The sequence below is a fragment of the Cynocephalus volans genome, chromosome 2 (assembly GCF_027409185.1).
Source record: "Cynocephalus volans isolate mCynVol1 chromosome 2, mCynVol1.pri, whole genome shotgun sequence".
Lineage (NCBI taxonomy): Eukaryota > Metazoa > Chordata > Mammalia > Dermoptera > Cynocephalidae > Cynocephalus > Cynocephalus volans.
Genome location: NC_084461.1, coordinates 190,166,757 through 190,185,299, shown reverse-complemented (window position 1 = coordinate 190,185,299; position 18,543 = coordinate 190,166,757). Strand labels below are relative to the sequence as shown.

The following is an 18,543-nucleotide window of genomic DNA, read 5'->3' as shown; positions in this document are numbered from 1 at the left end:
AGTGTTGCTTTGGCTATGCATGGTCTTTTGTTATTCCATATAAATGTCTGGATAGTTCTTTCCATTTCTGAGAAAAATGACATTGGAATTTTGATGGGGATTGCATTAAATTTGTATATCACTTTGGGTAGTATGGGCATTTTCACTATGTTGATTCTTCCAATCCAAGAGCATGGGATATCTTTCCATCTTCTTGTATCCTCTCTAATTTCTCTCAGCAGTGGTTTGTAGTTCTCATTATAGAGATTTTTCACATCCTTGGTTAACTCAATTCCTAAGTATTTTATTTTTTTGGTGGCTATTGTAAATGGGCAGGCTTTCTTGATTTCTCCTTCTGCATGTTCACTATTGGAGAAAAGAAATGCTACTGATTTTTGTGTGTTGATTTTGTATCCTGCTACTGTGCTGAAATCATTTACCACCTCCAAGAGTTTTTTTGTAGAGGCTTTAGGCTGTTCGATATATAGGATCATGTCATCTGCAAACAGGGACAGTTTGACTTCATCTTTTCCAATCTGGATGCCCTTTATTTCCTTCTCTTGTCTGATTGCTCTGGCTAGTACTTCCAACACTATGTTGAATAGGAGTGGTGAGAGTGGGCATCCTTGTCTAGTTCCTGTTCTTAAAGGAAAGCTTTCAGCTTTCCCCATTCAGGATGATATTGGCAGTGGGTTTGTCATATATGGCTTTAATTATGTTGAGATACTTTCCCTCTATACCTAACTTATAAAGAGTCTTTGTCATGAATGAGTGCTGAATTTTATCAAATGCTTTTTCAGCATCTATACAGATGATCATATGGTCCTTGTGTTTGAGTTTATTAATATGGTGTATCACATTTATTGATTTGCGTATGTTGAACCAACCTTGCATCCCTGGGATGAATTCCACTTGATCATGATGAATAATTTTACGTATGTGTTGCTGTATTCTGTTTGCTAGTATTTTAGTGAGGATTTTTGCATCTATATTCATCAAGGATATCAGCCTGTAGTTTTCTTTTTTGGTTATATCTTTACCTGGTTTTGGTATCAGGATGATGTTTGCTTCATAGAAAGAGTTTGGGAGATTTGCGTCTGTTTCAATCTTTTGGAATAGTTTGTAAAGAATTGGTGTTAATTCCTCTTTGAATGTTTGGTAAAATTCTGCTGTGAATCCATCTGGTCCTGGGCTGTTCTTTGTTGGGAGCTTTCTGATAACAGCTCCAATCTCCTTTATTGTTATTGGTCTGTTCAGATTTTCTACGTCTTCATGGTTCAGTTTTGGGAGCTTGTGTGTGTCCAGAAATTTATCCATTTCCTCCAGATTTTCAAACTTGTTGGCGTATAGTTGTTTATAGTAGTCTCGAATGATTCCTTGTATTTCAGATGAATTAGTTGTAATATCACCTTTGTCATTTATAATTTTTGTTATTTGAATCTTCTCTCTTCTTTTTTTTTGTTAGCCATGCTAATGGTTTGTCAATTTTATTTATCTTTTCAAAACACCAACTTTTTGATTCATTGATCCTTTGGATTGCTTTTTGGGTTTCAATTTCATTCAGTTCTGCTCTGATCTTAATGATTTCTTTCTGTCTGCTAACTTTAGGTTTGGATTGTTCTTGTTTTTCTAGTTCTTTAAGGTGAAGTGTTAGGTTGCTCACTTGCCATCTTTCCATTCTTCTGAGGTAAGCATTTAATGCAATAAATTTCCCTCTTAGTACTGCTTTTGCAGTATCCCACAGGTTTTGGTATGATGTATAATTATTTTCATTAGTTTCATTAAATTTTTTGATTTCCTGCTTGATTTCTTCTTGGACCTATATGTCATTAAGTAGAATGCTGTTTAATTTCCATGTGTTTGTATAGTTTCCAGAATTTCATTTGTTATTGATTTCTAGTTTTAACCCATTATGGTCTGAGAAAATACATGGGATAATTCCAATTTTTTTGAATTTGTTGAGACTTGATTTGTGACCTAATATGTGATCTATCCTGGAGAATGATCCATGTGCTGATGAGAAGAATGAATATTCTGAGGTTGTTGGATGGAATGTTCTGTAGATATCTGCCGATTCCAATTGGTCTAGAGTATTGTTTAGATCTTGTGTTTCTCTGCTGATTCTTTGCCTAGATGATCTGTCTAATATTGACAGTGGGGTGTTCAGGTCCCCTGCTATTATGGTATTAGTGTCTATTTCCTTCTTTAGGTCTAATAGAGTTTGTTTTATAAATCTGGCTGCTCCAACATTGGGTGCGTACATATTTATGATTGTTATGTCTTCTTGATGCATCAGTCCTTTTATCATTACGTAGTGTCCCTCATTGTCTCTTTTTATGGTTTTTAGTTTAAAGTCTACTTTGTCAGATATAAGAATAGCTACTCCAGCTCGTTTTCCTTTTCTGTTTGCATGGTAAATCTTTTTCCATCCTTTCACTCTTAGTCTATGTGAGTCTTTATGGGTGAGGTGGGTCTCTTGAAGGCAGCATATAGTTGGGTCCTCTTTTTTGATCCAGTCAGCCAGTCTGTGTCTTTTGATTGGGGAATTTAAGCGTTTTACATTAAGAGTTGTTATTGAATAATGTTGATTTATTCCTAGCATTTTTTTGATTGTTGTTTGGTTGTCTTAGGTGTCTTTTGTTCCTTGCTTTCTGATTTACTGTTTGTTTTCTGTTTGTTGGTTCCTTAGGTTGTAGATAGCCTTTTTGTTTGTTTGTTTACTTTTCAGGAATGCCATTTTTATTATACTAGTGGGTTTTGATTTTTCTTGGGTTTTTATGGCAGTGGTAGTTATTTTTCAGGAACCAAACCCAGTACTCCCTTGAGGATTTCTTGTAAGGGTGGTCGTGTGGTGTTGAACTCCCGCAATTTTTGTTTGTCTGAGAAATATACTATTTGCCCTTCATTTCGGAAGGATAGCCTTGCAGGGTAGAGTATTCTTGGCTGACAATCTCTGTCTTTTAGTATTTTGAATATATCATCCCATTCCTTTTTGGCTTTTATGGTTTGTGATGAAAAGTCTGATGTTAGCCTGATTGGGGCTCCCTTATAGGTGATTTGACACTTCTCTCTTGCAGCTTTTAAGATTCTCTCTTTGTCTCTGAGTTTTGCCAATTTGACTATAACATGTCATGGAGAAGGCCTTTTTGGGTTGAGTACGTTTGGAGATCCTTGAGCTTCCTGGATCTGAAGATCTGTGATTTTTCCTATACTTGGGAGGTTTTCTGCCACTATTTTGTTGAATATGTTTTCAATGCAATCTCCTTTTTCCTCCTCTTCTGGAATACCCATGACTCGGATATTTGAGCGCTTAAGGTTGTCTGATATCTCTCTCAGATTTTCTTCAATGCCTTTGATTCTTTTTTATTTATTTATTTTTTGTTTGCTTGTGTTATTTCAAACAGCCCATCTTCAAGTTCGGAGGTTCTCTCTTCAACTTCCACAATCCTGTTGGTTAAACTCTCTATTGCATTTTTTATTTCACTGAATAACTTCTTCAGTTCGGCAAGTTCTGCCACATTTTTTTTCAGGACATTGATTTCCTTGTACATTTCCTCTTTCAGGTCCTGTATACTTTTCCTCATTTCATCATGATGTCTGGCTGAGTTTTCTTGTATCTCATTCAGTTTCCTTAGAATTATCACTCGAAATTCCTTGTCAGTCATTTCAAGGGCTTCTTGTTCTATAGGATCTAGAGCTTGAGATTTATTAACTTTTGGTGGTGTACTTTCTTGATATTTCGTATTTCTGGTATCTTTTCTTTGATGTTTATTCATTGTGGCAGGGGGTTTCACAGTCCACAGGTTTGACACTATTGACTGACTAAGATGTTGCTGTGGTTGCCAATTTGGTATGGCTACCTCAGTGACTCCCTGTTCCCTGCGCTCTGGCCCGGGCTGCTGGGATGCGCCGAGGCACCACATAGCTGTGGTCTCTGCAGAGCTTCCCCTTCCCCTGCAGGATGTGTCCCTGCTCTGTGCGCACTAGGCCGGGCTTGGGATGGAGCCGGGTGGCAGCGGTTAAGCCTACCTGCTGCTGGATTGCACGGCAGCAGCGTGGACCCTGTGGAGTTCCTGCCTCCCCTGCCGGACGACTACCTGCTCTGTGTGCACTGGGCTGGGCTGGGAATGAAGCTGGGTGGCGGTGGTGAAGCCTACCTGTTGGATCAGGCAGTGGCGGCCCGCAGGGCGTGTGGTCTCTGCGGAGCTTCTGCCTCTCCTGCTGGACGTCTCCCTGTCTCGGCTGCCGGTTGATTCGCTTCCAGCTCCAGGGACGGCGGGTGGTGGCAGGGGGTCAGAAGATGCGGTCACCGTTGCAGCCCGGGGTGACACACGCTGGCTCAGGCCTCCATGTTTCCACGTCTGCAGCTGTGGCTGGGACACGGGCCGTGGTGCACTGGCGGGTTGGGCGCGCGGGTTGGGGGAAGATTCCCGGTTCTCGGCAGGGTAAAGACACCCTTTCAAAACCATTTCTTTGTGCCGATTCTGCTACAGCTGCATCTGGCGCGGGCCTCAGGCTGCTTCTACTCGTGGCGGAAAAGCAGCAGGCCGCTCTCCTCTTCCGCCATCTTGACCTCCACTTGTTGTGATTTAGGGTTCCCTGTTCACTGAGGAGATGAAAGCTGGAATCTTGGCATTAAATTACCATTTGAGCTTTTGTTTCTCTTTCACGCTGATATTTTCTTGGCACCCAAAGCCACATTTGAGAATTCACTTTCTCGAGAGAAATCATACTTAAAAAGACATTTTAGTTGTCCTTCTTTGTCTTTTTGTGTCATTGACAAAATTGTTTTATAGTCTCCTGTGATTTTTTTTTTTTTTTACAGCAGTGCATGCATATCACACAAAGAAAAAATGTCAGAAAAATCAGGAAATATAAAGATATCCACGATCCTAAAACTCAGAAGCTACCTTACAAACATTTTGGGATAGATCTTTTCAGATATTTTTCTATGTTAACACACACAGATACACACAAACACAGTACTGTATTCTTTTCTTTCTTTTTTCTTCTTCTTTTTAAAGGGAAACATACTATGTTTTTTTCCTTTTAATTAATAGACTTTACTTCTTATGGCAGTTTTAGATTTACAGAAAAATTGAAAAGTATAAAGAGTTCCCTTAAGCCCCTCTCTTTCCACCCATAATTTCTTCTATTAACATTGCTGTTGTACATTTGTGACAATTAATGAACTGCTGTTAATATATTACAATTAACTAAAGTTCATAGTTTACATTAAGATTCACTTTTTGTGTTGTACAGTTCTGTAGGTTTTGCCAAATACAGAATGTCATGTATCCATCATTATTGCATCATACAGAAGTTTCACTACCTTAAATATCCCCATCTTTCACCTATTCATCCCTCTCTAAATTTAGATCTTCTTTTCTAATATATGCATTCCAAGCTTTCAATTTCCCTGAAAGCTCACCGCGTCCCATACATTTTGGTAGGTTGTTTCTTTCATTCTCATTTAGTTCAAAATATTTTAAAATTTCTCGAGACTACTTCTTTGCCCCATGTGTTATTTAGAAGTGTGTCATTTATTTTTAAAATTTTTATTTTTTAATTGATATGTAATAATTGCACATATTTATGGGGTACAAATGTAGTGGATTGAATTATGTCCCCCTAAAACTCACTGAAGCTTGAATCGTGTCCCCCAAGTTTTATGTATTAGAAACTTAGCCCCCACTGTGACTGTTAAGAGGGTGGGAAATCCTATTATGGTAATTGAAAGGTGGAGCCTTGAAGAGATGATTGGCTTGTAGGACCATGCAGTAGTGAATGGATTAAAAATGGTGGTCAGGGGTGTGTTTCTGAGGACTTTAGAAAGAGAGTGAATGAGGAGGTTACTCTCTTCTCTCTGCTTATACCTTCTTGCAATGTGAGACCCCTGGGTCACTGTGGCCACCACCAGATGGACTTTGGAATTCCCAGCCTCAGAAACTGTAAGCAATAAATTTCATTTTCTTCATAAAATACCAAGTTCTGTGTATTTTGTTATAAGCAACAGAAACAGACTAATACAAGTGTGTTATTTAATCTCCATATATTTTGGAATTTTCCAGCTATTTTTAAAAATTGATTTGTTATTTAATCCATTGTGGTAAAGAGCATACTTTGTATAGTATCTCTTCTTTTAAATTTGTTAAGGCGTGTTTTGGGGCTCAGAATATGGTCTGTCTTGGAGAATGTTCCATGTGAGCTTGAAAAGAATGCATATTCTCTTGTTGTTGGAGGAAGTATTCTGTAAATGCCAGTTAATCATCTTTCTTAACAACACTTCTCCCGACCAGATAATCAATTAATTGGCACTCCCCACTTCTGCGTGAAACTGCTGACTTACGCCCAGCATGGATTGTGACATGAAGGGATGAGCCTCTGTCCACGTCTTATTCATCTCCTTCACCAGTTGGAGTGTATGTTTATCAAAGATTCTGTTTGCTCCCCAAAGTCTTTATAGCAATTGTAGTTGTTAAATACTTTTGATGAAATATATGTAAACAGATCCAATGTGAGTGCAAAAGAGAGCTGTCCTTAGAAAACCAACCATGGAATTCTTTGAAAGATACAATCAAGGCAAGTTTCATAAAACTAGTTGCATAGAACTGGCTGAGAGTGAGACAACTGTAAAAAAAATGAGACTATAATTGGAAAAATTCAGTTACACCTAGGATTATGCCCTCAAGCTTTTGCAGGTGGCTTTAAGTTATGGTTACCTTTAAAGAAACTGACACAGGACATTATAGACAACTTATTCTTATGTTACCTGAGAAAGACAAGGCAGGATTTCAGTCAGAGGGGCTGTCCTCAGCACAAAGGCCTTGTTTTGCATTGAATGACTGGGAAATGAAAGTACTTTTGTAGGCCCTGGGAATTAATTTAGAGGATTGTACTATTCTGATGTCCTACTTATGTAGTCAAAGAACCAGAGAGGCGAAGGAACTTGCTAAAAGTCACACAGCAAAATTTTTTTTCTCTTTCTTTTTTTATTTGTTTAATTTTTTAGTTCCCACTTATGAGTGAGGACATGCAGTATTTCTCTTTCTGTGCTTGGCTTAAGTCACTTAACATAATTTTCTCTAAGTTCATCCATGTTGCTGTGAATGGCAAAATTTCATTCTTTTTTATGGCAAAGTACTATTCCATTGTGTACATACACCACATTTTCCTTACCCAGTCATCCATCGATGGACATTTGGGTTGGTTCCAACTCTTGGATATTGTAAATAGGGCTGTGATAAACATGAGACTGCAGGTATCCCTTTGACATGATTATTTCCGTTCCTTTGGGTATACACCCACCAGTGGGATTGCTGCTTGTATGGCAGTTCTATCTGTAGTTGTTGGAGAAAATTCCATACTGTTTTTCATAATGGCTGTACTAATTTACAGTTCCTCCAACAGTCACACAGCAAATTTGAACCAGAGCCAAGCAGAAGGTATCTTTTACATGCACACACGTTTTTATGGCACTGTAATGTATCACCTGACGATCAGGCCAGCGCCCCTAGCAAACCCGATTGAGCAGAGGAGGGGCCAGCCTGGCAGCTTTCAGAACACTGAGAGTTTAATCCACTTGGCTGTGTTTCCAGCCGTGGTTGGACCTGAACTGCTTTCACCAGGAACCACCAACCCCATGACCTACCCCTCTCTCTGCCTCACTTTGGCCAGCCCTGATGGAAGACCACGCCTTGGTAACTTGGTCTCACTTCTGACTCCCACTCAGAATGCACATCTCTCGTTGTACGTTGAATTCCTGTAGCTATCAGCTGGAGCCTCTGCTCCCAACTGTGTGGAGACCTTGGAGATATGTTTTCTTCCTCATCTGAGCTCCTCCCACTTCAGATCCAATGTCTCGTGTATATTATCGATGCCAGCTCAAAGGCATTTTCCCCTGATGTGAGCTGGGTGGGGGAGCCCAAGCCTTGAGGCTGGCAAGTTGAATGGTATTAATCAAGCCCCTACTATGTGCCAGGGACTCTTCACTGATTATCCCATTGAAATCTCTCAGCAACTCTCTGAAGTATTTATTACTGTTTGCATTTTCCAGAGGAGGAAACTTGAGACTCAGAGAGGCTGAGTGAGTGGGCCAAGGTTCCACAGCTAGAAAGTGACAGTCAGGATTTGAATGCTGGACTGAATTGATTTAAAGGCTGGTGTGCTTTTCAGGGCAGGTGCTTTGTATCACCCCATGTTACCTCTTGCAGATTGTTTTATTTCAGTGGGTGGGGGGAAGCATAATTAGTCAGGTTAGGTGTACAAACACTTAGGAAAAATATCCTCATGTGTATTCATCTTTGCCTGTTAGGCATGTTGCCACGTCGGGGGAAGGAGATCAACCATTTTAAGGATGGAAATTAGGTTTCTTTTCAACTACCGTCCATGACTGACTGGTGGTGGCTGCCTGGAATGCTGTGTTGAGAAGGATTCAGAGGCTGCTAGTAGGCTCTGTGGGAAAGATGCTGTATTGATTAGTGATGTCTGCCATGAACACAGGTATAGTGGCAAGAAGTGTCTTCTGCTGTTTCGGTGAGACTTGCATGGCTCTAACTGGCATCTCTCTTCACCTGGTGGCAGCTAGCTGACTTGCAGGAAAAACTGATCAAGTTTTAGAGCAGTGGTTTTCCCCATCATGATGGAAGTGGAAATCACAGGCATCAACAGGGAAATATTTTCAAATATATACCTTGTCTTCAGGGTTTAGCAGAGTCTGCGGGGAGGTGGGGGAAGGATGAGTGGTTTAAAAATAAATCTCCCATGTGATTCTAAGGTGCCGACTTCTGTCCCCAACACTAATACTCACCCTTCTGGGAATGAGGAAAAGGAAATTGTCTTAAAGTTGGCTTTGAAGAGAATTGACAGCTTCTGGGAAGTAACCAGTGTTTCTCATAAAGCACTTAAGCACTTTTGGAATAGATTCTAGTGAGATGAAGAATCCTTCTGGAAAGTTTTCTACTCAGCTCATTTTCAGGACTGCTAGAATCTCTAATGAGGGGTTATCTGTGAAGGCTAAATGTACAAGGGTACTTCAAAAAGTTCCTGGAAAATTAGAATTAAGAGATAATATGAATCTTTCCATGAGCTTCTTGAAGTACCCTTGCAGGTTGGAAGGTGCTAGAATACAAGGGAGACACTTGGTGATCTGTGTTATTATTAATCAGTGTGTAAGAACACTGGACTGGGAGTCCAATGATCTAGCTCCCTTCCTGGCATTGCCTCTGTGAAACGGTGGACATGTCATTCCTTTTTCTGGGCCTTGGTTTCTTCGTCTGTCTGGTAAGTGAGTTGATTGAACTAGGCTCTGGCTCAGTTCTTCTCTTTTAGCCTTAGCAATGTCTGATTCCATAACCAGTTGGGACTTTCCCCAGGGTGTGGGATAGGAGGGAGAGGATCAAGATGCTGCCTTCTTGTAGGATGGGCACCAGCAAAAAGCATGCTTCTAAGATGGTGTGCGGTCAGCCAAGTTACCCCGAGCCCATCTGCCCAAGATGAAAACCACTAGAAAGCAAACTCCACGTGGGTGAAGACCATATCTGCCCTATTTGTCTGCTGTATCCCCAGTGCCTAGAAAATAGTAGATGCTCTTAAATATTAACTATCTGAACAGCATGTGTACTGGTGGGGAGGAAGACCTCCAGGAAACACGAAAGGAAAAATGCAGACCACCAGTTTTCTTGGATATTCCTACTTTATTTTTGGCTACATCATCACAAAGAAAGGTGGTGGATGGTTGTGCATGCACCAGACAGCATGTGTATATTCTAGGCAGGGAGGTGGTTACATTTGTCAGGGAAAGCGTGCACCCAGACTGGGGGCACTGTGAGCTTGCTGCATGCCGACTCTAGCATCAACACCAGCATCAGGCTTGGGCGACACAGCCAGCATGCTTTCTCTTAAGGGCAAACCATGGAAGGGAGGTGGGCTGAGAGTAGGTGTCACAGGGGACTAATGGGGAAAAACAGGCTCAAGAGGAAAGATGGTGACCAGGAAGCTGTTGGCAACCTTGGGGAAGGTGAGGAGCTTGTAGAAAATGGTCATTCTAGGCAAGAAATGAGTCCTTTAATGAGTTGTGCAGGGAGCTGAGAGTGGAGGGCATTGAAAGGGAAGGTTAATAGGTGTGAGTTTGGGGAAAGTGAGGGTTTTAGAATCCATCTGTTGGCTTCTGTAGAGAATGGTGGGGGCTTGGGAGGATTTAGGTTAATTTTCACAGGGGAGGATTTAATCGGAATTGGGAAAACCAAACCTTTCTCACAGGGCACCGAAGATTGCCCAACCCCAACCTCAACTCAGATTTATGTTTGTTTGCCCACATTGCCTTTTTCTCTCTCTTTTTTTTTTTTAGGAAGAAAAACTCAGTGACTGATAATGGACCAAAAGCCTTTGGCATCAGGGTCTGCCAGTGTAAAGTTTTGCATCCACGATGTCGTCTCCCAGGAAACGTGGTAAATAGTGTAAGAGACAGAGACAAAGAGAAACAGAGATTGGAGGTGGTTCTGAATGAGGGACAGATGGGAGAGAGTCAATGAAACAGAGTCAAAGAGTATTGGGGGAGGGGTACTTTGTTCAATTGTCTAAGAGCAGAGGAAGGAGAAAGGCTGGGGGCTTCGGAGGAGGCCCCCTCAGACCCATAGCTCTGGGCTTCTAAATGCCTCCTGTGTGCCCACTTGGGTGGGGGTGTGGTGAGAAAGCCCACCTATGGACGTCTATGTGGCAGCACCAGCAGTTGGCCCAGGGCCCAAGGGTATCTGGCTGTGCCAACAGGAGAAGTGGGTGATTTGACAAGCATGGGCCCAAGGGGAGCTTGAGGTTTCGGCCAGTTTCTCAGAGTTTGCTGGGCAGGCTGGTGAGAAAAAGCAACAGGGTGAGGTTGAGTTAAGATGCACTCTTTTGTTTTTGCTGTTACACCCCCTTAGAGAGGGAGAAAGGAGAGAGGAAGAGAGGCAGGGAGTAGAGAGAAGAGGTGAGAGGCTGAGAAAGGGAGAGATACTTATGCAAGAGTCAGGAAAAAGGAAGAGGGAGGAGAAGAGGCAATAGAGAAAGGGTTATTATTATTATTATTATTATTATTATTATTTTTGCTAGGAAGCAAATAGGTGACATTCTGAAAGAAGGGGCTGCAAAGTCCCTCGGTATATTCTGTATGTCTATTTTCCAACGCATTTGGAACAGGGAGGGTGGTTTCCTGAACACAGTGCTCTGTTTTCCTGGAAATTGGCGTGTGTGCTGGAGAGACAGTGGGAGCCTGGATACTCCATTTCTGCCCCAATACTTGTCCTCATGGTGTGTTTGGGTTTGCTGACAACTGAGGGTACATGCAGACACAACACAGGGGATGAAAGGGGCGTGTGTGTGTGCGTGTGTGTGTGTACTCAAGGCCAGGAGGGTCTAAAAACAGTCCCAAAAGATGAAGAACCTTTGTAATTTACCCAAACTGAGAGGTTATTAAATGAACCACCTCTTTGTAAACATCTCCTTTCCCACCCCTACTGCTCCATCCTAGGGACCAGAGAGGGGCTGCGTTCAGAGCCTGCATCCTAGCATTGGGGAGGGAGCAGAGGTCTTTGGCAGCACTGCCCGATGTGAGGAGGGGAGACCTCGAAGGCAGGCTCAGAGAGGGCAGCAGGAGATGGTGGGAGGGAGGCCTAGAGAAGAGAGACCAGAGTGCAGTGGGCAGCTGGGGCAGGCTGGGGGTGACCCGAGCACAGGGTGGGACATGGAGCTGGGGATCTCGCACTATCCTAATCGCTTGACACATGATTCTCATTCTGTAGCTGGTGCCAGCGCTCGATCTTCTTGTCCTTATTTTTCAGACACTCGTACCAATGTTTTAAGCGCTCTCCCTTGGCCGAGATCCCCAGCTGGCAGCCGCCTGAAGGACGAAATGAGAAGACAGGGACAGGTGGTCAGAACAGAGGGACAAATGGGACTCTCATTCTAGACCCAAATGTGTAGTTGGGAAAAAACTGCCCAGTGACTTGGGATGGCTCTTCCATAGAGGGTGGTTGTTATAACGTTGTTGCCATTATTATTATTACTACCAGCTTCTCTGCCTTAAGAGCCTGCAATGACTCCCTACTGTAGCACCAAGTCATAACTTCATTGTCAATTTTTTTTCCCTACAATTCACCATCCCACTCACTGAAACTTATCTGCCACTACTTCTGGGTACTTATCATTTATTTCCAAAGAGTTCTTTCATCATCCTGTTCAATCCTGTCTTTACACCTTTCTCAGGAGGTGTGCCTTGTCTGGAGTTCCCTCCCTGTGCCACATTTAACCACGTATCTTCTTCATTATTGGAGGGGAACTGGAAAAATTAAAACCTTCACCCTGGACTTGCAAATAGTTTAAGGAGAACCCCTTTGCACCCTATTTTCTGCAGAGACCACATACCCCACTCTCCTGTGATTTAACTATTCCACTGGAGGTAACCTGTTCAGCATATAATCAAGTTTATAAGACTTTCCATAACAAAGGCATCCCCAAATTGGACCAAAGTCAGAATCATGTGTCTTGACATAGCATTTGGATAATGTGTGAAAAAGAAAAGGAGTGACCTCAACTCTGCAGCCCTGGATGAGGCTCTCCTCTTCTGGGGTAGACAAAGTGAGGTGGGCAGTTTTCTGGAGTTGAGAGCACTCACCGATATAATCATTGGACTTGCCGATGTCATAGTCCCAGACGGAGATGTCCAGGGACTTCTTTGCCAGGTCACTGTGTTTGATGTCATAGAAAAACTCCTGCATTCAACAGAAGAAGACATCGAGTGAGAGGGTCCCTTGAGCCTTTAGCATAAGGAGCTGAGGCTGAGTCCTAGGAGTTCATGGGCCAAGAAGAGCCCTTGAGCTGGGCATCCTGGGAGCAAAGAGGTCTTCCCCTTGCTGAACCTCTGCAATAGGCCCAGTGATCCCCTTTCAGCAAACGCTCTATATAACAGCCCTGCGATCCCCCTTTCAGTGAATTCTCTGTTTGAAATTGGGAAGGCTGGTGAAGTTTTAAAAATAGAGCTGGTCCTGTTCAAGTTTCCTTAAAGGCAGATGTCCACACACTTAGTTTTTCCCCCCTGGTAGCTTCTGTAGGGGGTTTCCCCTCTCTATTGTTTAAGGATTAAAGATAGTTGAAATGGTCTGAGTGTTTATGTCCTCAGAAATAATCACAAAGAAATGATAAGTGTTTAAGTGATAGACATGCTAACTATTCTGATTGGATCATTATACAATACATGCATGTGTTGAAACAATAAACTGTACCCCATAAAAATGTACAATTAAAATAAATTAATTAAAAGTAAAAATGTAAGTCACAAAAAAATAACTTTCCTGCTCAGCTACAAAATTCATTCATGTTTATTGTTAAAGCAAAGAAGGGGAAAAAAAAAAGATTACCCGTTACCTGTAATCCAACTATTCAATAACCACTGTCAACATCCCCTCATGCATGTTTACACTGATGTATGTTTTTAAAAAATGAAATAATACTGAATACACAGTATTGTAGCTTCCTCTTTCCACCTTATAACCTATGGTAAAAACCAACTTAGCATGTTTGCAGGTATTTTTCAAATATTTTTCTCCATCATCATTTTAATGGCTACATTTAATGGCTTTGTGGCTATACCATAACCTAATTCCTAACAGTTGAGTGTTTAGGTTGTTTCCAATTTTTTGCTACTGTTAATGATACCATAAAAGACACCCTTGTGACTAAATAATTATGTACATCCATGATGATTTATTTAGGGTAAATTCCAAGAAGTGAATTTGAGTTTGTAAAATTTTAAGATGCAGAATGGTTGGCATACTGTGAAGCCATTTGTGTACAATAAGAAAGCTGGTTACACATATGAGTGTATTTGCTTTGTATATATGTGGGCACTTCAGAAAGTTCATGGAAATATTCATATTATCTTTCAATTCTATTTTTACATGAACTTTTTGAAGTACCCTTGTATATAAATCTCAGAAAGGACTACTGTTGCTTCAGAAGACTAGAAGTAGGGGCTGGAGGTTGAAGTAGGAAGGGGATTCTGATTAGACACCCTTTTGTATTTAAAAAAATTTTTTTTTATTGAATCATAATTGATTACACATATTTTGGGGGTTCAACATTGACATATGTTGATCAAATCAATATTACTTGCATATATATTGTTTACTTATTCTTTATCCCCCTTGTCCAATCTCTCCCCACCCCCTCTGCCTCCCCTTTCCCACCTCTGGTAACCCTAGATTTCTTCTCTCCTTCTAAAAGAGTCATGGTTACTCTGTTGATTTGTTGCCTAGGTGATCTAATACTGAGTGGTGTGTTCAGGTCCCCCAATATGATTGTAGAGCAGGTGCTTCTTCTGTCTCTCTGGAATGGGCTTTGTGGAGAGACATGCACTTCTTTTCTTTGGTCTCTGCCGGTGACTCTCCTTGTGTCAATGCACTCCAGTGGTTGGTGGACCATCTGCACGGTGGTTGTGGCATCTAGCTGCTTTCATAGCAGCCATGGTTATTGTGGTGGTTGTGGTGGGCCACCCACATGAAGGTGATGTTTTTGGCATGCTCCTTACCTAGTTGCTGGTGACTCCCAGTTCCATGCCTCAGGACCCTGGGCAGGCCCCATGGAATTGGCGGTGTGCCTGGTTGTGGGAGGAGGGTCTGGTCCCTGGCTCTATGCCTCAGGAACCTGGGTGGGCCCCACTGGGTACTCTGTTTTTTCTTTCAGTTCTGTATTGGATTATTTGCTGTTCCTACCACTTAAACTCTTCACTGGAACTAATTTGTTGTCCTTTGCTTACTTCTAAAATGGGGGATCTTCCTGTGGGGACCAGCACTTGAGCTCTGTGTTTGAGCTAAATTGCTGCTTTGCTGCTGATTCCCTGGGGAAGACTTTTTGTGCAGCTTGGGTTTTAATGGTTGACTTTGTAGGTACTACTTCCAGGTTTAGTAAGATCCACTGCACCTGGGTTGTGTAGAAACTCTGGTCTGGGCCTGAGTCTTTTCATCAAACTGCACCCCATGCAATTCTATATTCCTGAACAGTTTCCTCTGATTGGTCCTCTGCTGATTGGGGAGCAGATCAGCTGTCCTTGCTGTGCCCCAGTGTTCCCCCAGTGGGCCTGTCTCCCCCACTGCCCATGCTCCAAACATTTCCCATGGGACAGGCTGTGCTCCAGTCCCTTGTGATGATTCACCAGCCTCTGAGTGGCTCCTTTTTTTCATTCATTGTGGCTCCTTGGTCCTATGTGGGTTCACAGGAACACTATTAGTGGTATTGCTGGCCTGGGGGCCACCAAGGCCCTCTTCTCCCCTGTTGTCTTCAAGCAACTCCATCTGAAGGGCACAGTTGTGGCTTTTGCCAGCTCCTGCTCCATGTGCTCAGCAGCTCCAGCCTGGAAATGGCCATGATTTGAAATGGTTGAAGCAGTTTTTTCTTTCTTTCATCGTGGCTTCTTCTGCCTTCATGCACTCTGTAGGTCTCTCCTCCTCTTCCCCTGAGCTCTAACAGCCCCAGCTTGGTTGTTGTTGCTTTTCAGTGGTTGTAAATTAGTTGATTTGTGGGAGGGAGTGATGCTGCAGACTGTTCTGCCATCCTCTTTCAGTTTTTTTTTTTTTTTTTTTGTCCTTTTTTGTGACCGCACTCAGCCAGTGAGCAAACCGGCCATCCCTATATAGGATCTGAACCTGCGGCGGCAGCGCTGCTGTGCTCCCAGTGCCGCACTCTCCCGAGTGAGCCACGGGGTCGGCCCCTGTTCTGCCATCTTGACCAGAACTCCTTTTGTACTTTTTGAATTCTGAAATATGTGATGATATTATCCATTCTTCAAATAAATGGAATATAAATTTTTTAATTTTACAGTTTTTGAAGTGTTTTGATAAACTTCCCTTCAGAGTTTGTGTTGGTTTGTTCATTTCCCCACATGCTCACCAACACTGAGCATCAATATTTAAGAATATTTTTGTGCCAGTTCATTTTGAGATTTGATATCTGGTCTTGGTTCATATTTTCTTTATTGCTAATGAGTTTATTGGACATTTGAATTTTATTTTATTTCAGATTCCAGGAGAGGGTAGGGCAGGACAGCTGTAAATGGCTCCTTACTCAAAATTCATGAGTTTGAGTTAGGAAATCAGGGGTCCCGTTGAAAGAGGGGCTTGGGGAAGAAGGACAGGACTAGGTGGTCAGTGATTGCTCCTGTGCTCTGTTTATACAGTACATTCCCCATGTACATGCATATGGGTGTATTTTTAAAAGAAAAAAAAAACAGTGCTAAGCCTACTGCACTGTAGCTTCCATTTCCCACTTTGCAACATACCATAAAAACCAATATTAGCCAGCTCTGACCCAACATCATATCTCAAGGGTGGGGCCAAGAAAGGAAAATGTAGTAAGTACAACAGAACAAGGGCTGCTCCAGGACAGATGTGGAGATTAGAATGTGAACCAATGCCTGCTTAGTGCCTGGAGTGAGGCTAAGGGATGGGGGTCCAAGCTCAAAACTGGTGTCATATCACCTGATTGTGCATTTCTTCTTTCTCTTTATTTTTGGTTTAGGATGGGAACCGTACATGTGGGTTCAGTTAGAACTCATCCATTCTTCCATTCTTTTCTCCATCCAATCCTTTATAATGCAACAGAAATTTCGGGACTGCTAGTGTCTGTCTGGCTTGTCAATAGATAATTGAAATCCAGAGCGATACCATAAGGTGGAAGGATGCACAAAGGCTGCAAATGTAGAGGAAGCATATCTGCAGGAGCTAACACTTACAATGAGTCTTGAGGGATGAGTAGGAGTTGTCCAGAGAGGAAAAGAGGGAGACAGTAGTCCAGGAAAAGGGAGAAGTTGGTGCAAAGGGACTTGCATGGACTTTTGTGTGACTTGAGGAGGGGGTATGCGAGGTGGGGCAGGAATGGAGGTGAGTTGAGGCTTCACTGTCATGCTAAGAAGTAAGGGAGCCATCGTTAAGTTTATTTAAGAAGTGACAAGTTAGATTTGTGTTTTGGAAAGCTCACGCTATGTAGAGGAGTTACCACACACAGAGAAGTGAATCAGGAGTCTACTGCAATAGTCCAAGCATGAAGTCCAGGGTTTGAGCCAAGGCAGTGGCAGTGAGAACACAGAGGAAGGAGTGCGTTCAGTGGGTACCTAGACAGTGTGAGGAGTGAGAGAGGGCAGCGCCAACTGAGTGGATGACAAAGGGCATCACTGCCCATGTTTATTTCTCAAACTTCGGTATTATAGATTATTTGATTTGGTAAAGACATTGGAGATGATTTAATTCAGTCTGTCTCTAAATGTAGCTTCCTCCCTATAACAATCCTAATCTGTGTCCTTTTGTCCCAGGCTTGATTCCCTCCAGTGACAAGGAACTCATTCCCTCTTCTTTAGATAATTCAAGCTGGTCTATGACAGAAACATTTTTTGACGTGAGTTACAACATTCTAGTAGGAATCTGTTCCTCTCTCACACACAGGAAATATCCCCAAGCATGATAAAGAATGGGGCAGCCTTACCTCATTAAATTCGGGGTTCAAGGTTTTCTTTTTAATTTGAGTCTTGTGTTTGGCCTTCTTTCCCATATCTGGTTTCAGCCAGCTGGGAGGAGATATGAGAGGCTGTTATGGATGGAGTTTAATGAATAAGAACAGCCCCTTGATGACCCCAAAGCCTCCTTCGAGTGTCAGGATAATAATTGATGAATAAATCAGAAAGTGAATCAACATTGATAATGACCAATGTGCATTACAGCATCTCCCTGGTGCAAGCCACTGCACTAAACACCTTAGGTATATTCATCCTCACCTGAACCCTCGGTGGTGGAACTATGACCACTCATTTTATATACACAAAAACTGAGGGCTCAGAGAGGTTGAGACATGTGCCCTAGGTCACACAGCTGGGACTTAAACCCAGGTGGTATATCTGGAGTCTGTGCTCTTAGCTACCACTTTCTCCCTAGGGATCAAATTGAGGGCCATGGCTGGTGGTGCTTGTGTTTCACCATCTGCTGCCCCTTAGGCTGCCCCCAAGTCCTGGGGAGATGCTGGGCATATGGAGAAAGAAGTAGATGTAAATCTGATTACTGACAGTCCACTGCTCAAAACTATTCACTGGCTTCTCTTTGTCCTCAGGGTAGAGTTCAAAATCCTTTATGTGGCCTTAAGACCCTGTGTGGTTGGGTCCCTGCTCTGTCCCAGCCTAATTTTTTGCCACGCTTTTCACCCCACTACTTTCTCCTTTCGACCCCAGGGCCTTTGCACACACAGTTTTTTCTGCCTAGAAGGCTCATCCCCAGTGTAGGCACAATGACTGCCATGTGGTAGGTGCTCAGTCAATATCTGCTGGGTGAGTAACAAAATGGGCTAAAAACTCCCAAGGGCTGGGACATTTGGGTTCTGATTTAGGCTCTCACTAGCTGAGCAACTTCGAACAGGAGAGTAACCTTACCGTGCTCCAGTTTCCTGACCTGTAAAGAGGGCAAACACTTCCTTCTCATGGACAGAACTGTTTTTGAGGATAATTTTTAAGAAGAGAATCAAATGAGGAATTGAAAGTTACCAAGTGCTGAGCAA

General features: G+C 42.5%; 1 protein-coding gene across 2 annotated transcripts in view; it reads right to left on the bottom strand.

The window, feature by feature from the left end:
* Positions 1-11,723: 11,723 nt before the first annotated feature.
* The window catches only part of RPH3A (rabphilin 3A), a 72,582-nt gene continuing 65,762 nt past the window's right edge, over positions 11,724-18,543 (bottom strand). For both annotated transcript variants that reach the window (XM_063087273.1, XM_063087274.1), the window contains 3 exons: positions 17,485-17,566; positions 12,629-12,725; positions 11,724-11,854 (listed from right to left, as the gene is read on the bottom strand). In XM_063087273.1, the coding sequence (XP_062943343.1) occupies positions 11,724-11,854; positions 12,629-12,725; positions 17,485-17,566 (310 nt within the window). The remainder of the gene's footprint in view (positions 11,855-12,628; positions 12,726-17,484; positions 17,567-18,543) is intronic.